At 37.0% G+C, this 25897-nt stretch overlaps 3 protein-coding genes across 3 annotated transcripts; all 3 read right to left on the bottom strand.

Moving 5' to 3' along the window:
* Positions 1-207: 207 nt before the first annotated feature.
* Positions 208-4484, bottom strand: LOC107590952 (cathepsin L1-like). Its single transcript, XM_016279913.1, has 8 exons — positions 4385-4484; positions 3165-3307; positions 2730-2927; positions 2416-2607; positions 2169-2334; positions 1962-2067; positions 1737-1839; positions 208-240 (listed from the first exon to the last, which is right to left on the bottom strand). Exons 1-7 carry the CDS (start codon positions 4482-4484, stop codon positions 1740-1742), a joined length of 1005 nt encoding a protein of 334 aa, XP_016135399.1. The 3' UTR covers positions 208-240; positions 1737-1739.
* A 953-nt stretch (positions 4485-5437) lies between these two features.
* Positions 5438-9583, bottom strand: LOC107590951 (cathepsin L1-like). Its single transcript, XM_016279912.1, has 9 exons — positions 9533-9583; positions 9268-9368; positions 8380-8522; positions 7662-7859; positions 7350-7541; positions 7078-7243; positions 6037-6142; positions 5840-5942; positions 5438-5664 (listed from the first exon to the last, which is right to left on the bottom strand). Exons 2-8 carry the CDS (start codon positions 9365-9367, stop codon positions 5843-5845), a joined length of 1005 nt encoding a protein of 334 aa, XP_016135398.1. The 5' UTR covers position 9368; positions 9533-9583; the 3' UTR covers positions 5438-5664; positions 5840-5842.
* Positions 9584-13256: 3673 nt separating this feature from the next.
* Positions 13257-18404, bottom strand: LOC107590934 (transcription cofactor vestigial-like protein 2). Its single transcript, XM_016279897.1, has 3 exons — positions 18078-18404; positions 15202-15690; positions 13257-14076 (listed from the first exon to the last, which is right to left on the bottom strand). The coding sequence occupies exons 1-3, from the start codon at positions 18178-18180 to the stop codon at positions 14033-14035; spliced, it is 636 nt and encodes a 211-aa protein (XP_016135383.1). The 5' UTR covers positions 18181-18404; the 3' UTR covers positions 13257-14032.
* Positions 18405-25897: the final 7493 nt, after the last annotated feature.

Raw genomic sequence — 25897 nt, 5'->3', positions numbered from 1 at the left:
TTCATGACGATAAAATATACACCACACAGATGTTAATTTTCATACATTTTTATTCCCTACTTCATAGAAACATAATGTTGTTGTAGTCAGGGGATTTGAAATTAAGAACATCTGAGGTCAGTTTATTAAAATGTTCAAAATTTTAATTAAAATAAAAGATTTTGAGGTATTACTGTAGAATCATTCAAACGGTTCACGTTCTCCTTTCTCCCATTTGCATCAGGTCCATGTTGACCTTTCCTGCGGAACACAAGAAAATAATTGCATTCCTAATTGCAAAGTAAACAATGAAATGTATTTATTAAATTTAAACTGTTTTAATGTTTATAGAAGCCTGCTGTTAAAGGGGTCATATGATGTTGCTAAAAAAGAACATTATTTTGTGTATTTGGAATGTGTTTATGTGTTTATGCGGTTTAAGGTTAAAAAAACACATTATTTTCCACATACTGTACATTACTGTTTCTCCTCGCCTTTCTGACTTTCTGAAACGTGTCGATTTTCGAGGTGTGCTCTGATTGGCCAGCTATCCAGTGCGTTGTGATTGGCCGAATACCTCAAGCGTGTGACGGAAATGTTACACCCCTTAACATACTGTGATGCCGTGTCCCGGCCGGAGCGATGAGACAAAAACATTAAAACCCATTATAAACGAGGCATTTGTTGCATCCAGTGGGGATATAATTATGGATTATAATGACTTATCATGTCTTTTTACGCTTTGCGTTGCATTGTGCCACGTAAACATAAAACCATGTCTGCATTTGTGATCGGAGAAATGACAAACAACAAGTGCTACTCTACACTGCCCAAAAAAACTCGAGGTTGAATCGTCAGTGGCAAATTTTTTTAATATAAAAAACTTACTTACAGTCTGTGGGTAAGAACAACCGGCATTGTAGTCTACTCTACCAGGATCAGGGAACGGTCCTCCATAAAATGCGCTGCACACACTGAATATTTGGGTTGAACTGTTCTGGAACAGTGTTGTAAATACAACTTAACCACTGATTTCTAGTCGTGTCCTCTTTTGGAAGGCCAAACAAAGTAGTTTCGCTTTCACAACGAAACAGCGTCACACACCGTGGCCTTGAGTGAGCGGAGGCCTGAGGCCTAAAGTGAGCTGCGACCTAGAGTATGCGGAGGCCGGCTTGAAGGAGCAGAGGCGGGAGGGCTTGAGATTGGCATGGCCGGCGGATTCGACGAAGGAGCGGCCGGCGGGCTTGCGGCAACCACATGTGACGACCCCAGGCTGGACTCCGCTTTGCCCACGGTGAAAGCCGATCCGGCAATCGACAGCGTGAAGTTGATGTATTTCCTCAGCAACCAATCGTCCTCTTTTGGAAGGCCAACGAAACATAGTGCCTTCACGACATGGCGGCAACAACAATATTACACGCGAGAATAAAAGTTACGCTTTCTTTCTTTGCGTGAACATTAGGGTGGCGTTATGCAAATCTTCCCACATCGTGATGTAGACATGTGGGGGCATGTTAGAACGAGCCGTTTTAGGTAGGTGTGGTTGACTCTTAACTTTTATAAAGAATATCTCTTTGGGTTTGAGACTTTAGTCTTTGCAACTTTACAGATCTTCTTTATGCACCAAGAGCTTGTAACACTTCAAAGAGAAAGGAAAAAATGAAATCGCATCATATGACCCCTTTAATAGGTATATGAACTTGCCCCAATTGTGTGAATTGACTAAAGCCATGAAATCATATTAGTAATGAACTCACCCATTAGACCAGAGGGTAACTGGCTGCAGTAGCGATGCCACATTGGTTGCTCTTGTTCCTGGACATCAGGATGTAGCCCTGTTCACCCCATCCCACACCCCAGCTAAAATCACAGCAGTTTTGAGTTTTTTTAGTTGTTTTGTCTCTGTTCAGTTCTGTACTATTTTTATTATTATTATTATTATTATTCATTATTGTTTCATCAACTTGTGCTTTTTTCTTAACCTGTTCTTGACGATCCAATAGTCCTCTCCACTTGAACTTCCATAACCAACAGCCAGAACGCCATGATCTAAGTCAGAGCTGCTGCACTCAGGCTCATCGTAGACGCCTAGAAACATGGTTTATTAAATTAGCCAGCAAATTTCTATTTAAAAGCTGAATAAATAATGAATAAAAATTTCACATTTAAAACCAAGTGATAACATTTACCTGATTCATAGAGCTGAAAGCTGCTGTGTCCAGCATCGATGGCAACAGATACAGGGCCGATTGTGGCAACAGCCTCCTGTAGTGCACTTTCATCCCCACTGGTGACATCAACATATCCTGTGCAGGTGGCACCCACAGTGCTCGGGTTAAAACGGCACAGATCATCCTGCGAGGAGAATATTGTTGATTAAAACTGTTTTAAAAAATCAGCTGAATTATTTATTATTCAAACATTATTATGACTCACAATGGCCTCATACGAGTAGGACTCCTCTGTATCCAGACCCCCATTGGCTTCAATGTACAGGAAGGCCTGGTCCATTAGTCCTCCATTACAGCCCATATTCCCAAAAGAACCAGAGCAGTCCACCAGCTGCTGCTCACTCAGGGACACCAGTTTTCCTGTCTTCTTGAATGTTTGACCCTCTAGGGCACCAGTCTGAGAGACAAAAGAGGGATGAATAAAGCAGAAAGGTAAGACCACTGAATTGGACTGTGTATGGACTCTATAAGCACTAGCCATATAAGATCTGTTTGTAAAGGCAAAAATGTGGGTCTTACTGTACTGAAGGCCCAGCATGATCCACACTGCCCCTGGTCTTTAACACCAGTCACGTAGCCCTTGTCCCTCCAGTCCATGGAACTGGGCAGCACAACAGCATCCTTCAGCCGGAAGAATGTAGCACCACCACGGGCCTTAGTGTTATTCATGGAGCCCAGGCATCCATGGAACGCCACCTGTCTGTATTCCTCATTGCTCTGAGAGACGATAGAAGGAATATGATGAGGTTTAATGTAAAGCAAAATAAATTAATTGAATTAGATCATTAATTTTATGTACATGAATTTGTTATATAATTTTATAGTAATTTTAAAAATAATATAATTGAAAAAGCATTAAAAATACACTACACATTTATCATCAATTTTCTCAATTATTACGATGAAAATGTTAATGTCCTGTTTTGTGTGTATGTGTGCGTTTAAATTTTTTACCATGTCAGCAAAGTATGTCATGCCAAGCCTGTAGGATTTGATGCCCTGATCTGCCATCATGTTGTGGACCAAAACCAGTTTGCGATTGGACAACCAGGTCTGCTTATGCTGAGATTCTTCCTCCACAGAACGGTAGATCTTACCTGATGTTTGACAGAAAATAAATATCTTAATAAATACATTTATAACACAGTGAATTTGATTATAGTTATTTGTGATGTTTAAAAAATAATTTCAAAAAAATTTCACTATAACGTTTCACATGTTTAAAAAAAACATGAGTGTCAAATAATTTAACAAACAATTTTGTATTTTTTTAAACATCAATAAAAAAAATTCAAGAATCTTCTGAATTTGTTTAATGACTTTTGTTTTGATTCAACAGGAGGCATATGTGACCCTGTACCACAAAACCAGTCATAAGGGTCAAGTTTTTGAAATTGAGATTTATACATCATCTGAAAGCTGGATAAATAGTCAAAAATGAAGTTCATGGAACATGCTTAATTCTTAAATACTTAATATCCTAATGATTTTTGGCATAAAAGAAAAATCAGTAATTTTGACCCATACAATGTATTGTCGGCTATTGCTACAAATATACCCGTGCTACTTATGACTGGTTTTGTGCTCCAGGGTCACATATACCCTGGAAAGTTACTCTGTGTCAAGTGCTGAGTTAGGTTAAGTAATTTCTCTTATACGCTGTCGTTAAAAAGTTTGGGATCAGTAAGATTTTTGTTGTTTTTAAATAAGGTTCTTCTGCTCATCAAGAATGATAAAAAATACAGAAAAAACAGTAATATTCTATTTTAATATACTTTAAAATATAATTTATTCCTGCGATCATTACTCCAGTCTTCATTGTCACATGATCCTTCAGAAATCATTCTAATACGCTCATTTATTATCAATGTTGGAATCCGTTTTTGCTGCTTAATAATTTTTTGGAACCTGTGATACTTTTCTCAGGATGTTTTTGATGAATAAAAAGTTTAAAAGAACAGCATTTATGCACTAGAATAAAAGCCTGAAGTGAGAGAGGACACAGTGAACGAGGTGTGAGATTCATCGAAACGCTTCTGTCTTTGATTATTGTCTGAAAGGCTTCACTGTCTGTTTTGTCTAGTTTGTTCATTCGGTCAGTAAAGAGAACCTGATGACTCTCTTTCCCCAAGATTTTAAAGATATAGATAAAACTAAGAAGCAGACTCTCTTACCAAATTTCATTTTCCATGCATGAAACTCCATGTCCTCCAGAGAAAGACTGGCAGCACTGGCAACAGCCAGAAAAGCAGCGGCAACAACCAAAAACCTCATCCTGCACCGAGAAAGAGAAGACACAAGTGTGAGGTCGGACAAGTGGTGCCCAAGATAAAAAAGAACTGAGGTATCTAACGTCACTGTTTCATTTCTTCTGTCACACGCCCACACATTTTTCCTCTAACAGTATTTTTTTTTTTAAATCTGGTTAAACCTGAGTACTTACTATTGATGGTATGTAGGATATACATTTCCTTGATGTCAGTCACCCGGCCTGTCTGTGTTTACCAGAATGAAGATCTGAGTTTATATAGGGGTTTTCATGAATGAACACACTCTATCTTTGAGGATGCACAATAGCCATTAATAATAGCAATCAATAAATAATGAATGTATGCAGTAATCCTTATGAAGTCATATCACAGGGTCTATTTTAAAACTGTTTATTTCCATAAAACTGCATCTGTTTCTTAAAAACGAACCAGGCTGGATAGACTTTCTTAAGACAAACACCCTCCCAGGACCTCAAGCTTTTCTAAACTGTAGTACTGTTTTACTTTCATTGTATTTTTATGAATTCTATCAGTCACTGACAGATGGGAAGGAACAGAGGCCCATGTGACCTTCTGTCTCTTAAAAGTAAAAACGTATGCATGTGACCCAAATTTAGCAGATGCATCTCACAACGGTGACTTGGTTTCATGATTTTGAAAAAAGGCTTGTGATTTGGATTCCTGACCATTTAAAGAACTGTTCAGTTAAAACAAGCCAAACACTTGGTTATCTGCTTGGTATTTTTGTTCTTCAAAAAAAATTTATTTTAGTGACTTTTAACAGATGAAGACTTGGTTGCATGATTGTTATGGGAAAAGGTCTAATGTTTTGGATTCCTGATGATTTGAAAGAGCTGTCTAGTTAAAACGAGCCAAACTGAGCATTGTTCTGATTGTGAATTATGAAGAGGAAATATAGGAAAAGACCAAACAACCACAAGGATGAGAGTTTGCCGATAAAATATACACCACATAAATGTTCATTTTTATTCTGTACTTCATACTAACATAGTGTTTTCCTAGTCAGGGGATTTGAAAATATAAACAACAGCTGAAGTTAGTTTGTTCAAATTTTTCAAATTGTAATTAAACTAAAAATATGATTATGAGGTATTATTGTAGAATCAGTCAAATGGTCCACATTTCCTTTTCTCCCTTCCGCTCCAGGTCCATGTTCATCTTTCCTGCAGAACATAAGAAAATAATTTTATTCTTAATTGCAAAGTAAACAATGAAATGTATTTATTAAATTTAAACCTATGTTTTAAATGTTTATATAAGCCTTTTTACAGGCAAATGAACTTGCCCCAATTATGTGAATTGATTAAAGCCATTAAATCATATTAGTAATGAACTCACCCATTAGACCAGAGGGTAACTGGCTGCAGTAGCGATACCACATTGGTTGCTCTTGTTCCTGGACATCAGGATGTAGCCCTTGTCACCCCAATCCAGACCCCAGCTAAAATCACAGCAGTTTTGAATGTTTAGATTTTGGTTTTTCTCTTCGTTCAGCTGTGTACTATTATTGTTTCATCAACTGCTTTTTTCTTAACCTGTTCTTGACGATCCAATAGTCCTCTCCACTTGAACTTCCATAACCAACAGCCAGAACGCCATGATCTAAGTCAGAGCTGCTGCACTCAGGCTCACTGTAGATACCTAGAAACAGGATTTATTAAATTAGACAACAAATTTCTAATTCAAACCTGAATAAATAATGAATAAAATGTCACATGTAAAACCTAACACCTGAAAAACCAAGTGATAACATTTACCTGATTCATAGAGCTGAAAGCTGCTGTGTCCAGCATCGATGGCAACAGATACAGGGCCGATTGTGGCAACAGCCTCCTGTAGTGCACTTTCATCCCCACTGGTGACATCAACATATCCTGTGCAGGTGGCACCCACAGTGCTCGGGTTAAAACGACACTGATCATCCTGCATGGAGTAAATTGATGAGCAAAAATGATTAAAATCATTTTTTTTAAAACAACAACAACAAGCTGAAGCATTACGGTCAGAATCAAACATTATTATGACTCACAATGGCCTCATATGGGTAGGACTCCTCTGTATCTAGACCCCCATTGGCTTCAATGTACTGGAAGGCCTGGTCCATTAGTCCTCCACCACAGCCCATGTTCCCAAAAGAACCAGAGCAGTCCACCAGCTGCTGCTCACTCAGGGACACCAGTTTTCCTGTCTTCTTGAATGTCTGACCCTCCAGGGCACCAGTCTGAGAGACAAAAGAGGGATGAATAAATGCAAAAAGGTTAAGAATGCTGACCTGGTCTATATGGACTCTATAAACATTTGCCACAAGATCTGTTTGTAAACGTGTCTTTGATTATTGTCTGAAAGGCTTCACTGTCTGTTTTGTCTAGTTTGTTCATTCGGTCAGTAAAGAGAACCTGATGACTCTCTTTCCCCAAGATTTTAAAGATATAGATAAAACTAAGAAGCAGACTCTCTTACCAAATTTCATTTTCCATGCAATTAGCCAGCAAATTTCTAATTAAAAGCTGAATAAATAATGAATAAAAATGTCACATTTAAAATCTAACACCTAAAAAACAGGTGATGACACTTACCTGATTCATAGAGCTGAAAGCTGCTGTGTCCAGCATCGATGGCAACAGATACAGGGCCGATTGTGGCAACAGCCTCCTGTAGTGCACTTTCATCCCCACTGGTGACATCAACATATCCTGTGCAGGTGGCACCCACAGTGCTCGGGTTAAAACGACACTGATCATCCTGCATGGAGTAAATTGATGAGCAAAAATGATTAAAATCATTTTTTTTAAAACAACAACAACAAGCTGAAGCATTACGGTCAGAATCAAACATTATTATGACTCACAATGGCCTCATATGGGTAGGACTCCTCTGTATCTAGACCCCCATTGGCTTCAATGTACTGGAAGGCCTGGTCCATTAGTCCTCCACCACAGCCCATGTTCCCAAAAGAACCAGAGCAGTCCACCAGCTGCTGCTCACTCAGGGACACCAGTTTTCCTGTCTTCTTGAATGTCTGACCCTCCAGGGCACCAGTCTGAGAGACAAAAGAGGGATGAATAAATGCAAAAAGGTTAAGAATGCTGACCTGGTCTATATGGACTCTATAAACATTTGCCACAAGATCTGTTTGTAAACGTAAAAATGTGGGTCTTACTGTACTGAAGGCCCAGCATGATCCACACTGCCCCTGGTCTTTAACACCAGTCACGTAGCCCTTGTCCCTCCAGTCCATGGAACTGGGCAGCACAACAGCATCCTTCAGCCGGAAGAATGTAGCACCACCACGGGCCTTAGTGTTATTCATGGAGCCCAGGCATCCATGGAACGCCACCTGTCTGTATTCCTCATTGCTCTGAGAGTGTGTGTGTGTTGTGTGTGTGTGTGTGTGTGCATGCGTGCGTGTGCGCGTTTTTGTGACATTTGAGGACACAAATTTGTATAATGACATGGGTATGGCATAGGTTTTACAAGGAGAAGGGGACTTATGAGGACATTACCCCATGTCCCCATTTTTCAAAACGCTTATAAATCATACAGAGTGAGTTTTTTTGAGAAAGTAAAAATGCACAAAGTTTCCTGTAAGGGGTAGGTTTAGGTGTAGGGCAATAGCACATACAGTTTGTACAGTATAAAAACCATTATGCCTATGGAATGTCCCCACAATTCATAAAAACAACTATTTGACTATATTTTTTAAAAATATTCTAAAAAAAATTATACAATAAAGAATATTAAAAATACACTACACATTCATCCTCAATTTTCTCACTTATTATGATGATTATTATAATGACCTGTTTGTGTGTGTGTGTGTGTGTGTGTGTGTGTGTGTGTGTGTGTGTGTGTATGTGTTGTGTGTTTTAATTTTTTACCATGTCAGCAAAGTATGTCATGCCAAGCCTGTAGGATTTGATGCCCTGATCTGCCATCATGTTGTGGACCAAAACCAGTTTGCGATTGGACAACCAGGTCTGCTTACGCTGAGATTCTTCCTCCACAGAACGGTAGATCTTACCTGATACACACAAGCACAGCTGATGATGCATTGTGATTTAAACAGTGTTAACTGCAAAAGTTTTGCTAGTTAAAATGTTTTAACAGACATTCGTAAAAATCAATCAATCAATAAATCAATCAATATAATATTGAATGTGTTAAAATTATTAAATAAATTAAATGTGTGTAGTAAATAATCTAAGTAATGCAAATATTTGCAAGTGATATTTGATAGAAAATAAATATCTTAAAATGAATTTGATTATAGTCATCTAAAATATAATTTCACATTTTTCATTATATAGTTTCATATGTTTAAAAGCAAAGCACGAAAAAATTATTTGACTGTCAAATAATTCAACAAACAATTCTGTCTTTTTTAAACATCAATTAAAAAATGTCAAGCATCTTCTGAATTTGTTTAATGATTTTTGTTCCAATTCAACTAGAGGCCTATTTTCACATTGCATGAGGAACCTGTTGAACTACCGTTATATCTCTAACTCTGGAAAGTTACTCTGTGTCAAATGTTGAGCTAGGTTAAGTCATTTCTCATATACAGTAGAATAAAAGCCTGAAGTGAGAGAGAACACAGTGAACGAGGTGTGAGATTCATCGAAACGCTTCTGTCTTTGATTATTGTCTGAAAGGCTTCACTGTCTGTTTTGTCTAGTTTGTTCATTCAGTCAGTAAAGAGAACCTGATGACTCTCTTTCCCCAAGATTTTAAAGATATAGATAAAACTAAGAAGCAGACTCTCTTACCAAATTTCATTTTCCATGCATGAAACTCCATGTCCTCCAGAGAAAGACTGGCAGCACTGGCAACAGCCAGAAAAGCAGCGGCAACAACCAAAAACCTCATCCTGCACCGAGAAAGAGAAGACACAAGTGTGAGGTCGGACAAGTGGTGCCCAAGATAAAACAGAACTGAGGTATCTAACGTCACTGTTTCATTTCTTCTGCAATACACCCCCACATTTTCCCTCAAACAGTATTTATTTAAATCTGGTTAAACCTGAGTACTTACTTGTGATTGTATGTAGGATATACGTTTCCTTGATATCAGTCACCTGGCCTGTCTGTGTTTACCAGAATGAAGATCTGAGTTTATATAGGAGTTTTTAGTGTCTCTGATCAGGTGCCTGTCATAAAGCATAAAAAAACTAGTGATGCTGAGTGCAAAAGGAAAAAAAAGGGGAAATTACGTAACAGCAATTGTATGTGGCTTGTAAGAGTGTAATGCTGGGGAACACGCTGTGTGGAAGGAAGTTTCCTGTAAACATCAACTGGAGATTATTTTCTTCTTTCTTTCATCTTTTATAGCGTATTTGTTTGATTGTGTCTCAGCAGTATATGAGTTGTGATTTTAATTCAATTATTCAAGGCAATGTCAGCAGTCATACCAATGACAACACTGCAAAACATGAGTCATAAATGTTTTGATGAAGTTGCAAATTGTCCTGCTCTTCCAGTAACAAACTGCATGTGACACATTCTTTCAGAACTAGTATACCTGTGTGTATATGTGTCACTGAAAAACATGCTTTTCTAGCTTAGATCTTTTGTCTTGTTTCCAGCCAAAATATCAAAAAATTCTTGTTTTCAGAAAAAACAAGTCAAAATTAAGTGAGTTTTTGCTTGAAACAAGTAAAATAATCTGCCAATGGGGTAAGCAAAATAATCTTGTTTTCTGTTTGAAATAAATCAAAGAAAATCCTTCTTGGTTTAAGCATTTTTAGATATTTTGGCTGGAAACAAGACAAAAGATCTAAGCTAGAAAAGCATTTTTTGCAGTGTATGTCTAAATATGTGCTTGTGTGTCTTAGCTATATGGCCTATGAGGAAACATTTGGACTTAATCTGAAAAAAAAAAACATTCTTGTTTGTAACAAAAATTATATAAATAAAGTACATTTTATATCAACTGTAGAGAAAATGTACAGGTAATGGCATAATTTTAAACTAATATATAATTTCCAAACATGTTGAAAAAATGGAATAATGTCACAGAGAGGTCTTCTAAAGGAGGTTCATTTGCAGTAATGACAGGCTTATTGTACATTGTCCAGTGACAACAAAAATCTAAGCTATTGCCCTTTTAATAAGCGTGTGAGTGAATTTGTGTAGGTTAGTATGGGCTTGTGCATGCGCCCCTGTGCCATTTTTTGTATCTCAGATAAAAATGTAGGCCTATACATTTGGATAAAAGAATCTGTCATATGAAAATATGTGACTGAGTACTGTTGCATGTCAGCAATACATGAGCTGATCAAACAAACACATGAGGAAATGTTGCATGACTGTCAATGTATAGGCCTACAATATAAACAATGTTTATGTTAACCCAAGACCACAAAGCAAAAGTTCATCAAAATTCATTTGAAAAAGCTCCAGGCAAAGATCACCAACTTCCCTGTCATCACATTCTAATGTATAATATTTCACATGATTTTTACTACACTGTGATAATGATTTCAGGGTGTTTTTATTAACTCATTCTCTCTTCTCTGCCTGTAAGCATTGTGATTAATATAGCATTTGATTTTCTGTTCATGTGAAATACCATTTGAGTGGGAAGATTCAGATGACTCTGAATCACATAGCTTTTCTGATTTCTTTGAAAGGTTTTACCCAACCCCTGACATCCTGTTTACCTCAGTCTCACAAAGAATTTGCCTCATTAACCTATCCTTGCTCATTCTGTATCACCTGCCCTTGTTTTTATGAGTCTCTTTTTCCCTTCACATTGTCACATAATATATTTTTGCCACTCTCTCAGATGATCATGAATCCTGTGAACTATGGACTCAAGGCCAACTTAAAGATCAAATTAATGTGTCTCTCTGAGCTGTATTTGCACTGTCATGATAGAGGTAAAAGATCAAGTGACATGGCACAGAAGCGTTCCCCACATTTGAAGAACAGATGTGGTTTTAGGGTAACATGCAGCAGTTCTCTATAGGATGACTGGACTCCTTTGTATTGAAGTGGACAAAAGTACAGAGCTCATCTTGTTTTTTTGCACGTGTTTTGTGGTGGTTTCAAATGTATAGATGTAGGCATTTGTGTGTTCTCATGTGTTAGTGCTTAGTGTACATTTTATGTATAGGTGCTTGTTTGTGCACAAACATGTTTTCTTCCTCATTATTGTCTATCATAATGAAGCCTAATGCTCGTTGACCAAGACTTCATTTATGTGATCAAAATACAGTAAAAAAGAAACTGTTCTATTTGAAAATGTTTTCAATTGTAATGTATTCATGTGGTGACAAAGCTGAGTTCTTAGCAGCCATTACTCCAGTTTTCACTGCCACTCGAATCTTCATAAATCATTCTAATATGCTGATTTTAATATCCTGAAATTAAACTGACTGTATAGTTGTGCATAGTTTGTATCATAATAATTTTGCATAATGTATCATAATAACGTTGCTGATCATAATAATGTTAATGCTAATAATAATATATTTCACGGTTTGATTTCTGTTTATTTCTGTACAATTTTGGTACTGTACGACCACCACTTAATTTTTTATGTAAAATCTGGGCAAAATCAGTTGAAAATGACTGATCTTAACCACACTAGGTACATTTAAGCCACCAGATGACATAAAAAACACTTGCTTGCTGTATTTCTGATCACATGTTTGAAGTATTTAATTTTTATAACTTGTGTCAAGTGACTGACTGTATCTGTGTCCTAAAAACTTGGACAGACAGATGACCAGACAATATCTGCCCACAAAAATATTTTCACTTTTTACCATCTAACACATGATTGCCATATAACAACAATATAGCTGCTTAACCATGTGACTTTGTCCGATTTTAATGTTTTTCATAGATTACAATACTTGTAACATACAAATCAGACTTTTTTTACACCATTTTCCACGAAGTTTGGAAAAACAATTACAATATATGACCAGCAGAGGCCGTTTTTGTTTCAGTTCATGTAAGTGTGAAGTGAAACACCTGACAAAACTTTAAAGGTCACATACCATTTAATGTGCTTTCTGAATAATGGCTCACACTTGAACTGATTATGAAATGACTCAATGTCTTCCTTATTCTGTAAAAGTGCAGTAATGTATCGCTTGAAAAACAGAATAACTCACTGCTTTGTTCTTGTTCTGGCCTATTTATTTAAGGAACTTTGTGGCATGCATTTTTGCTACATATATATTCATAATCAACTTTCTGCTTTATCTTAAAACATAAATATAAATAGTCCCTGTTGACAGTCAGAGATTTTGTACCAGCTGGCTGTCATGTTTTACAATTTTGGCAGGGGGGTCTTAGAGGAACCAACTATCCATGCACCCGTTTATAATTTCATGACCAGACAAGAGTGAGTTTGTGACCTACAGCATCAGTGATAAGCCTGGAACATCTTTCCTTCCAGAGGAACATAAACACAGTCTGATCAGTATCAAATCTGGGCTACAGCAGCCCATAATTACACAAGACACAAAAGTAAATCAAGGCTTTCTGTCAGTGACCTTCCTGTCTGTGACTAACATGTTAGCTGGAAATGTTTCTTTGGTTCACGCTCTAGAAATCTGGATTTCACAAAGACAAATCAGATTTTTAACCTACAACCCAATTTTGAAATATCTAACAAGTATTCTTTTTTTAATATTTCATAACCATAGACTTAAAAAAAAAAAAAGGAGTAATAGGCCATTACAAGAACAAGGCAACATATTTAAATGCATGTTTAATATGGAAATACAAACACTTTTAGTCTTAACAGAACATTCATTCATTTTTAATTCAATAAAGTAGACTCACACATAAAAAAAATACACCAGAAATGACTTTCCCCTTATAATAACATTTATGGAACCTTGCCAATTCTCTGAAGTGGTTCATTAACCTGGAAAATCACATCATTTTATTTCACTCTATGATAAGGTATGGTTTATTAATTCTTTAAATTCTCTCAGATTTATTGTAGCTGTTTCACACCATGGCACGTTTTCCAAGAAAAATTAAAAATTAACAGCACTGGCCGAAAGTGTATTTTAATTGAAACACATAAATACTAATGTATATATAAATAAAAATACTGTACAAGGGAAGAAAAATAATGCAACAAAACAATACAAACACATTGCTGCCATCCTTATTCAATCAATATAAACAGCCAGATTTTTAGAAAATGTGTCATTCTATATACTGCACCATGCAATGTTTCTTACATCTCACCGTCCATACAGAGAACCGTAGAGGACAAGCTGGATTTTTACACCACAATAAATTAGTTTAAAAAAGATCAAAAAGAGAAAAACAGATCAAAATAACAGAAAGACCATGTCGTCTAGCACCCTCGCCTCCCCTAGGCGTTCTCTCCTTGCCCTATGTTCATATCTCCATGGTGCACACAAATAGTCCTGGAGCGTGTTCAGAGCGTGTGCAGAGCTGGTGAAGAGAGCCGCTGTGCGTGGGGGCTAAAGAAACAACAGTTCAGCTACAATGGGCCAAACAGCAGGCTTTAATTGGATGGTCGATGAAGGGCTTCTCATTAAAACCAGTAGAGCTCCTTCCCTTTCTTGTGGTGCTGGAGACCTGCGGTGCAAAGCAGACATGAACACAATGGCTGAACACAAGGAGGAACCATTCACACACACAATCTCCATGGTGGCTGCAAACTCTCTATATAATAAGCACCAACAACTGAAGCCAAACAATCCATTTCCTGTCATTAACCTGGAGGGTGTGTGGCTCGTTTGCTTTAAACATAATTCATGCACTTTTCTAAACAGAACATTGCGCGAACTTGATCAGTAATTTGCTGGTAAACTCTCAGTTAGTTTGGAAAATGAAGTTCTGTATAGCACACATGAAAGCTTAATGGCTTCATTTTACAAACTGAGCGTTTACCAGCAATATACTGATGAAGTTTACACAATGTTCAGTTTTAAAAAAGCTTATAATTTATGCTCCCAGAAAAATAACTAAAATGCTAGAGCTAAAAAAAAATAAGAATAATTTTGTGAGCAGTTTTATGCAGTTTTACATATTATATTTTGTTTTTATATTTTTACGTATTATGTGTTATGTGTTATATTTTTGTGTCACAGATCTTGAGACACATCTCTGGGATTGTAAGTGTATGGATCTTTCTACAAAACAGGTCTGTGTCCATTTTATACGTGTGTAAAAATGTGGTTTGAGCTGATTCTGACTTTTACTGTTTATTAATATACACATTTTTGATGTTGTGTTGCCAGGTTATACAGCAACCTTATAATTTTTCCATTTTTAAAGTCACAACCTTTTCTATTAATCAACATAAATCACTAACATAATCATTATTTTAAGAAGTGCACTCTACAGTTAAATGCTCACATATTAGATTCTCCTCTTTTGTCACATTATCTTATATTTTGTTACTTCATTTTAGTAGGAGGCGATTTTCAGACGTCAACCCTGTTGCCAAGATTTTGTTTAATAAACAGATGATAAATAACTCAGTGGATATTTGTAGAAATATCAGCATTAGATTCTGTTTAAAGAAGCACCCTGTAGTTTAATTACCTTGAGTACAAGGCTTACAGTGTCAAATTAAACCATAAACTCATTTTTTTAAACATCACCTTCATTAAATATGAAAAGCACATATTTAATAAAAATATTCATTACAGTAACCTCAGTACTTGCATTTTATTTCTCTACATTAGATCACCTTACCTGGTTCCATGTTGAGAGCCAGACTCTGTGCCACTTCCCCAGGCGGAAGCAGCCCTGGCCATGTTGGGGTGGGTTCCAGCTTTCCCACATCATAATGCCCGGACAGCGTCGGCAGATGAGGCGGCCGGACGGCAGGCATCAGTAGGGGTCCGAAGTGGGCATCCAGCCCAGGAGGGGTGTACAGTTCGTGTAAGGGCCGTGGAGGGGGATAGGGCTGGCTCTGAGAGTAGCTCCAGGACTCTGATGGGTGCGGGTGAGCGTGTGTGTGAGGCAGACCCGGGTGCAGGACCTGGGCGTAGGGGTCCATAGCATAAGTGGGAGCACCTGTGGGATCACAGTGGAGTCGGCTGGGTGGAGAGGGATAGTTACTGTCCCAGAAAGATGGAGGGAAACTGCGCCGACTGGTTGAGGATGAAGCATCTAAAGGGGAGAGAAAAGAATGAGAATGACAAAGAGAAACAGAAAGCAAAGGGTGTAATGTGATGTTTGCTTAGAGAAAAACTACTGTAAATTTTTATATATTTTCATTTTGGATTGTAAATATTGGCAGATTTGTAAGTCAGTGGGATAATTACACAAGCGACAACGGTCTACCAGTTCTAACACCATGGCGAAAGTTCGAGCAAAGCATGCTAACTGTTCTGTCTTTGGCCTTAGAGGAGACAAGAGAGCAGTATACTGCATATCATTACTGTATATCACCTGCTGCCACACAGATCTAAAATAAGCATGCAATTTCTTTCCCAGCTGTTTACCTTCACAGACATAACCGACTGTTTTTGTAACGCATGTGTGCTTTTAACAAACTTGTGTGTATTTGACAGTTTAAGCGCAATACGACATGAAAGAGAACTTAGTTTAGTAACGTTACTCACATGCCGTGTGACAGCCACTTTCTGTGTGTGTGCTTTGGATGTGTGGGCTATAGGGTTTAAAACGTATGATTTCAGCACGATAGACATGATAATCAAAACCAAACAGATGTTTTTTGGCAGAGTTTCTGAGGTATGAGCTGTAAAGGCACAGGCCTTTTCTTGAAAAGGGGGTTGGGAGCAGTAGCTCATTTGCATTTAAAGATACATGCACGAAAATGGTGTGTTTCTGCTTCCACTCAAAATAGGCATTTTCAAAATTATATAATAAATTATCCATGGGGTATTTTGAGCTGAAACTATGCAGACACATTCTGGGGACACCTGAGACTTAGATTACATCTTGTAAAAAGGGGGCATAATAGGTCTCCTTTAAGAATTATTTAAGCATCTGTTCAGGTTTGTCTCACACAACAAAATCTCAGTTACACAGTATTGCCATTGCTCTGTTTCACAAACGAAAATTGTTCCAAACAAAGCCACAGCAGAACCTTTGCAAGGAACACAGAGTGGTGTTTTGTTCAGGTTGAGCGAACAATTCAATGACTCATTCATTACAAAGACAGTCACTTGTTTTGTTCCTAAATGAATCAGCCACTTTGAACAAACTGGTTGAATGAATGATTCAATTATTCACTAATTAAGACAGGGATTTGCTGCCAACTACTGGTGGAATTAGTTTCATGCTTAAAAGTATAGGCAATCCATAATTTTTTTTCTACCTTTTTTCATTAATTATTTAATATTTATTTTGTTGTTGTTTTTGTTTTTTTGTTTTTTTATTGTTTTTACAAATAAAAATTAAATGAAAAGTGTATTTCCGTCACTGCTACTGTTGCTATGGTGACCTCCTCAGGAGAATATGACCCCTGTTCACGAGCATCTCTCTTCTGTGTGCTCTGACTAACTTGTAATCTCAAGTTTGTGGTTACTGGAATGTTGTCTGAACACTGTTGAAACATTGAAACTTCCTTTGGAGTGTTCAAGCTTTAATTAGAGGGGTCTGACCCCTCAAACATTTGCTGCCAACTACTGGTGGAATTAGTTTCATGCTTAAAAGTATAGGCAATCCATAATTTTTTTCTTCATTTTTTCATTAATTATTTAATATTTATTTTGTTGTTGTTTTTGTTTTTTTGTTTTTTTTATTGTTTTTACAAATAAAAATTAAATGAAAAGTGTATTTCCGTCACTGCTACTGTTGCTATGGTGACCTCCTCAGGAGAATATGACCCCTGTTTACGAGCATCTCTCTTCTGTGTGCTCTGACTAACTTGTAATCTCAAGTTTGTGGTTACTGGAATGTTGTCTGAACACTGTTGAAACATTGAAACTTCCTTTGGAGTGTTCAAGCTTTAATTAGAGGGGTCTGACCCCTCAAATGCACATACTTGTATACATTCAGAGTAAAGTCAACTATATAATGATTTTAACTATATAATTTTTTATAAGTTTTAACTGAAAGACTGAACAGTGTTCTCAGGACAGTCAGATCAAGACAAGTTACCACCTGTGTTGTGAATGTTATTTCATATATATTTATGCAATTTATCAGTCACAATATTTGTTGACCACACTTGTTTGATATTATAGTACATTACCTTCGACATGTTTACTATTTCATTAAAATAATTGTTGTTGTTTCCTATTTTTTACTGTTTAAATGTAGCTGAAAAGTCCATGTAAACTGTTCAATGTCAGGTTCCACTTAGGCAACTTACACCATGTAATGTGACAACATGCCCCACGCATGAACTGCGTCTTTTTTTAACTGTATTTCCGTGCAATGATGGAAATGTTCGACTGCTTTAGATGGCCGAGAATGAAAGATTTGTGCTGAAATGTGATTTTCACTGGAATGTGACAACTTGCCCCGCTCTAACATAGGCTACCTCACACACAGAGCAAACAAACACAATCGTGATATAAACATTAAAAAGTGTAAAAATGCACACTTGCGTTTAATTATAGTTTAAGTATGCATTTCCCATAGCTACGCATTGCGCGGAAACCTGCTTACCGGTATAGTGCTGATGAACGCTGAAGCTTTGTGCGCGTACGGTGCGTAATGACCATAAGCCGGGTACATAACATCCAGACAACTCATGATAACCCGCTCGCTCCTCTCGACTCGCAGGCAGCGGAACTGTCGCGCTCTGTTTCATGTGCAGAAGCAGAGAAACGGGTAAGAAAAGTCAAGTAGGACAGTGCAACATCTCGGTGTCGGTAAGCAGAGCGCGCGGTGACTGATCGGTGGTCCACGGTGACGCACACCTGACAGCTGCGCTCGCGGGACTGTGGTTTGGTTTATACCACAGAATGCGCCCAAGACAGAGCTTTACATGTCGACCCCTCCCACCCCACACCAAGACCCCCGACCACCCTCGAAAATGTAACTGCGTGATCCACACAATGCAGAGCAGTGCATAGAGTTTGGGCTATTGGTTTGATTGACAGACCACATTCATCTATCATGACTGCTGTCTAAAGCAATTAGGTGATGGAATTGTAAACCACCTTTTTGGAATAAATATATGCAATATAAATACTTTGCATAAATACTTAGCACAACTTTAAGGCATGGCTGGTTGTAACTCTAAATCAGTTTACATTTTAAGTATTTTATATATAGTATTTCATATCAATAATAAAGCTATAATATAATATTATTTATATATTTAAAATATACTTAATTTAAACATTTATATTAATCATAAATTCCAAAATTTCCAAAAGGCTAAAAGAAAAAAAATGTTGAAAAAATAATTTAAAAATGTGATACATCAATGTAGTAAACTACAGTTAACTTGCTGTGCTGAAGAACATTGGCTGATTCTCCGGGTGGCACAGGGGTGTGAGGTAGTCTGGACACGCAATCCATACCAGCACTTGAGCAAAGAGATTCCTCTCAAATCTAGCTCACATTATCACCTTCACTTAAACAAACACGAGGTCAGTCAAACACACACCTATTAATGTTGTCTCTGTCCCACTAGTTTACATTAATATTCCAAATCCAAACTGTTAATGCTCTCTTCAAGAAGGAACCTCCTCTAGATCGTGCTCTGTTAAATGTGTCAGATATTCTCCCAGATATTAATATTGGACCTTGAGTGCCCGGAGTTTTCTGACAGACATTCTAGAAACGTTAGGAGAATCGTGTGGAATATTTGCAGAATTTCATCCAGCGGTGTTAAACAGAGAGGAATGTCTCTGAAGTGTTTGCTCAGGGTCGACCGAGGAGATGTGTGCCAGAACTCTATGTCAGCTTCAATTGACCAATAAACTCTCTGTCTAATATAACTGGTTTCAGACCAACTGGTTCTGCAATGTAAAGTGTCAGAAATATCAGAGCTTTTAAATAATATGTTATTTCATTACTTTTCAATTAACTTTGGCAAACATGCCAAAACAAAAAATATTATATATAAAAAAAATAATAATAATGATTAAAAAAAAATTTTTTTTTTAATAAATAAATTATATATATAGTAGCAATAGCAAAAAAATGGGTCAAAATTATAGATTTTTCTTTTATGCCAAAAATCATTAGGATATTAAGTAAAGATCATGTTCCATGAAGATATTTTGTAAATTTCCTACCGTAAATATATCAAAACTTTATTTTTGAGTAGTAATATGCATTGCTAAGAACTTCATTTGGACAACTTTAAAGGTGATTTTCTCAGTATTTAGATTTTTTTGCACCCTCAGATTCCAGATTTTCAATAGTTATATCTCGACCAAATATCGACCTATCCTAACAAACCATACATCAATGGAAAGCTTGAAATGTTAAAGTTTATTCAGATTTCAGATGATGTATAAATCTCAATTTCACCCAAAAATGAAAATTAGCCTATAAATTACTCACCCTCAAGTCATCCTAGGTGTATATGACTTTCTTCTTTCAGACAAATCCAGTCGGAGTTATATTAAAAATTGTCTTTGATCTTTTAAGCTGTTTAATGCCACTCAGCGGGTGTTGCATGCATCAGTCCAAAAGCAGTTCAATAAAAAGTGCCCATCCATAAAAAAAAAGTGTCTCACCCGGGGGGTGAACAAAGGCCTCCTGTAGCGAATCGATGCGTTTTTGTAAGAAAAATATCCATATTCTGTATGAGTTCAGGGTTGCGCATGCGCTGGTGAGACTCGTGAAAACCAACATATGTTTACAGGAGCAAAGGAAGCAAAGTTTCCTTACTTTAGCAAAGGAAAAGCAGTCTCCTCTTGGCTTATATCGAAATCCTCCAACATTCTTCTTTATAAATCCTCGTTTTGCACTTCTAATAAGTGACTGGTGTTTTGTTTTGATCTCTCCCCTGCGCTTCTGCATTCATCCCTTCTGAGTGGCGCATGCGCAAAGCTGACCTCATACGTCATCCTCCCGGAGCTGCTTCCAGTGTACAACAGTGAGCGCAAGCTACATTAAAGTGATTATTAAGTTTTGAATATGGATATTTTTCTTACAAAAACGCATCGATTTGCTACAGAAGGCCTTTGTTCACCCCCCGGAGCCGTGTTACACTCTCGCATCCCTAATATATATATATATATATATATATATATATATATATATACATATACATACAGTATATGATATCTTGTTTTATAGGCTTACTTCTGTACTACTACTACTAATACTACTACTACTGAAAATATAAAAGTAGCCTTATACAATGAGATTAAGCATTATTTAAGCAGTTCCTATATGTATAATCACATAAAGTAAGTACAGGATTTTCACTGTGCCTTATCAGTACTAAAACATAAAAAAATACCTTTCGGAACTTCATGCAAATGCAATATAATGATTTGTTTTAACACCCAATATAGTTGCACAATAATGGAGTACATTTACGGGAATGAGAGACACGGACACTTGAGACAAAGTTGGATCAAGTTCGGCACTGCTGTCATGAGTACATGCTTAACTATTCCCTGCTGGAGGTCAGGAGGTCTGGGACCATTAACCTCTCATTTTACATACATTTAAAAGACTTGTTATCTGAATGCGTTCTGGAGTCATGGACATGCTGTTGTCAATCTAATGTCTGTCTCGGCTGAAGCACACTGTGAAACTTTACTCACATTGGTGTGTTTTTTTTGGGATACAGGGGGAATGATGCAATGCCACAGGGAAAGGGGTTGAGAGCTTCAGCGTGACGGACAGCTGCTCCTGACGACACGCAGCACAGAGTTTAAAACAGACTCTGCACAATGACCACATGTAGGAGGAACCATTTATATTAATGGCCATGACCGATTGCTCTCTTCTTTCAGAGTCTTCCCAGCAACACATATCCTTCCTTTTTGGAACAGTAAGTCATTTGTCATTACTAAGAAAACAGATTGTATGACTATATGCGTATGCTTGTGATGTCTAGCCCAGTCTGTATCACAATCTCTGAGCCCCAGCGTATGACCCCTGATGTAGAGCTCTGAGTGACCAAACTAGGGAACAGAGGAGAAGGACAGATGGCCCCCTCCTTCCCTTCACTCTCCTTCGAGCTCCATTTCTCTTTATTCCTGTTTCATTCACTGTCCAGGCCCCTCTTCCTAAGACTGTGTGTTTGTGTGTGTCTGTATTTGTGAACGAGCAGAAAATAAACGCTGATTACATCATTGTTTGGTTTAGACCCTTCATGCTAGACCAAATCTCTCTCAGTCGTAAAACTGAACTGACAACTCAGTCAGGTGATCACAGGGGTTAAAATACCATGTAACATACTGCAGATAGTTTCGTGTTCTGCGACATTTTGACAAGTTGACGAGGAAAATTCACATTCAGATTCTTGTACAGCTTGTTTCATTAGTTATGAAATACTTTAAGGAATTTGACATAATAAGGTAACATGCTATCCTAAAAAAATCTAAAATAATTTCAAATCAAATATTTATATAAATTTGATAATTATTTAAAATGTTTTTATACTTTTAAAATGTAATACTCTTTACATTACACTTTCATATATATTTTAACCGTAAAATCTTGATGTTGTTTTAAAAACAATTAATGTTACAAATCTTATCATTTGCATTGACACAAGTGTTGTTTTAGTATCATTGAGATACTGTTATAGTTTTTTATATATTTTCTTTTCTGTTTTTCATTTTAAAATTAGTTAAAGCTTAGCAATTTTGTTGTGTCTTTTATCATTTAAAATATTTTTAAATATGTCTATATAGTGTTTATTAATTTTTTTGTTTCAGTTTTAGTTTTAGTTAGTTTAGTACATCAAGTTAAACTTAATAAAAAATATAATAAATAAAAATGTTGCCTTGACAACTAACTGAAATAAAAAAAATATTAATTTTTTTATTAATAAATTATTATCATTATTTTTTACATTTACTTTATTTCAAGTAACACATTTTCTTGAATGCTTTTAGGTTTAGTTAACTATAATTACCCCAACTGACATAAATCTGTGATGTGGGGAGCATTGGATCGCAAGAGATGGTTTATATTGCAAGTACAAAAAAAATAAAAAATTAATTCCTAAAAATAAATACAAAACCCTCTCCTTACCACTTGCACACTTACCCATGTACATAGTGGGTCAGATCCTGTGAGGGCCCTGAAACAACAGTCTGATTTTAGGGCCTGGTCTGGCTCATCACCAATGGGGTCAGGGCTGGAGGTTATAGTGTTGTTGTCTTCTTCAGCTACAGCTCCATGTGTGGCGTACAGTTGCTGCATAAGTGCACGCGCACACACACACACACACACACACACACACACACACACACACACACACATGTGCACTGTCTGTTACCACAACAAAGGCCACAATCAGTCTGATTCTACACTATAATCAGGGCTCTAGAATGTTGGTTTAACTTTAGCCCCAAAACTCTTAACTGTGTTACATGAGCTAGCAGGAACTGAAGATGCTTGATTGTCATCTAAGATTATCTCAAGCTTACCAAATCTGCTTTCAGACTGAACCAGCTCATCCCTGCATGTCCAATTACAGTATGGTCTATTTTTCCCTTGGCACATTTAATCACAATTAAACTATTGCGATTAGACACATTTGGGGTTCAGTATGACTCCTAATGCAAGGCCATTCCTTGCTTTTGAAAGACCAGCATTGTTTGTAAAACCATAGGATTATTATTTTATTTCAGCATTTTATTTTATTAATTGATTTCATATTATTTTGTCATCTTAAATCTTTTTATTTGATTTTTTAAAGATTAATTATTGCCTTTAACATAATAAACCTTTTATTAACTTGATCATTTTATTTTATTTTATTTTTAACTCAGAGGATTATATTATGTTATGTTATGTTAATTATATTATATGATATTATATTATATATGCATTGAACTGTGATATATGTTTCTGATATGAAAGCAAATCTGGGAAAAAAATATTATACAAAAAAAATCTGTTTTTAAATGCTTAATTGTCCCCAACAACTGCACTGTCCTCCTCTCTCTCTCTCTCTCTCTCTCTCTCTCTCTCTCTCTCTCTCTCTGGCTCTCTCTCTCTCAGTAGCCTTTATCTCCATCAAACAGGGATACTTTCTCCTTGGGCCTGTTTATTAAAAGCTAACCCGTTCAGTATGGATAGTACGTGAACAAGCAGCATGGCTGAAGTAACTGACGGGTGCTACATTCTCTCTTTGGCAGCCTGGAGTGTCCCAGCGATGTAGACAAGCAGCTGATGTCATCCTCGGTGTGTATGTGTGTGTGTGTTTGTAAAAGGCTAGCAGGAGATTGTCACCCTGCTGTTGAACATTCCTGTCCCACAAGCACAGGAGGGCACTACTGCCCCCAGAGAAAAGAAGAAAAAAGAAAGAGCGAGAGAGAGAGAGAGATAAACTGAACCGATTGAAGGGGAGATGTGGTTACAAAGCTGTTGTGTCACATGCTCCAACAGCGATAATTTACTCCGCTGGAGTCAGATGGTGTTGGTGCCTCAGAATGCCAGGAACGCAGATGAGTTCATTCTGCACGCTATAAGACGATCACACTCGCAATTCATGTTAAAGGGCAGTTCCTCCAAATGTTTCAAGGCTCTCCAATGCTTCATTGTGGCTTTTTGCTTCCCAGCAGGGACGATATCCCCTGAATTTACCCAAAAGACTTTCGGTTTTGTTTTTAATTATCTCTTTTAAATTTCTAAAGCAATCTGTGGTCAGATTTTCACATGTAATTGGATCAGTTCAGCATAAATATGTGTTATTTAGTCTATTTAGGGAATCCCGTTTTACTGGTTCTACATGAGTGTGCTGCCGTACTGCTTTGAATTGTGGGAATACTTTCTTGTGCCATTTCAGATTCAGAGTGATTTATTCAGTGATGACATCGAGTTCACAGCTATTTTTATTGGCCAGTAAACTGGCCGATCTGCCCTCAGTTACAACAGATAGCCAATCAGAGAGAGTCTAGGGGGAAAATATGTTTTATGCTAGTAATCAACCAGGCTTCCACATGGAAAATCTATGTAAAATTATGTACGAATATACAATTGTTTCAGCGTCAAGTGTCTGTAATTGTTGACTCATTGCCCTAACAACCGCACAACTCGAACCAAATACTTTATCCAATCATTTTCCATCTCTTATTTCTCACAGGACCCTGGAACTGAGAGGACATTAACATCACCCCTGTGCAATCAGATCAGGGCCATCCATTTCAAATTCACCTGTCATTGACCTGTCACTTGCAGCAATGAGAGGCAGAGCTGTTATGACATCATAGCCATGTGACAAATTGGAACTTTTATGTTGTCAACAAATTACAGAATTTGTGGTATTTTCTTTGAAATTGGGTAAATGGAAAAAGTGGGTTTCATTTATTATGAGAGTTTGAAAGCACTGTGAAATATCTTGACTATTCACAAACATCAGTAACATGATGCATAGTGTCCTTGTTACAGTGTAATTATAGATTTAAGTACTACTGAGTAATATTAATTACTTACTATAGGGTTAGGGTTAGGATCAGGATTTGGTTTAGGGTTAGTTGCATGGAATTATTCATAATGTTATTACAATAGTAAGTGCATGTATGTAATAAGGAAGGATAAGTGTTACTGAAAAATTGTCAGAACATTGTGCCAGGAATCACAATTGTGACACACAAGAAAGTGAAAATATTCACTGAGTTTTAGTTGGGACCGACATTCATTTCTATAGCATGGGGCTACAGAAAACCTGAGAGATTTTCCTTGATTGCACAATACATGTGACCTAACTATAACAAAACTTCCGACACAGACGTTTCACCTTTTCTACAGTTCTAAAAATAAAAGATAAAAGAGTTTAAGTATAACTAATTTGGAACCAACACATCCAACCGCAACATTCAAAGTATTCACATCAAATGCCATATTAAAACAAGATGAACCAGAGAGCTAATTACTTACTCTATTAGGAATTCATTAGACCACAAGCCCTTTCTCCATCAGAGCAATCTTAGAAGATCTGACACTGGGCTTTAAGAGCAAATAACAGGCCAAGGCCGAAGCTTGAAAGGTTATAGAGCACAGGTCTCACATCTCTTAATAAATTATGAGGTGAGATAGAGCTACTAATGAGTTGTTTTGACACAGTCTGAGACTCACAAATTGGATCAATACACATTCAGTAAACGGTAAAGACACCATCTTAATTGGTCGTTCATTCATGTCACTCTTTGCAGGTTTTAGCAGGTTCATTAGTGTGTGTGTGTGAGTGTGTGTGTGTGTGTGTGTTTGTGTGTGTGAAAGAGAGATCACTCACTGAGTGATCTGCCTTGTGCATATGTTCATTATTATTAGTGATATATTTAGCATGATTTCAGAATAAGGTCTCATAAGTTACTGT

This window comes from Sinocyclocheilus grahami, unplaced genomic scaffold (genome assembly GCF_001515645.1).
Source record: "Sinocyclocheilus grahami isolate Dianchi unplaced genomic scaffold, SAMN03320097.WGS_v1.1 scaffold134.1, whole genome shotgun sequence".
NCBI classification, from domain to species: Eukaryota; Metazoa; Chordata; class Actinopteri; order Cypriniformes; family Cyprinidae; genus Sinocyclocheilus; species Sinocyclocheilus grahami.
The sequence above is the reverse complement of the archived record's forward strand: the minus strand, read 5'-3'. Positions and strand labels throughout refer to the sequence as shown.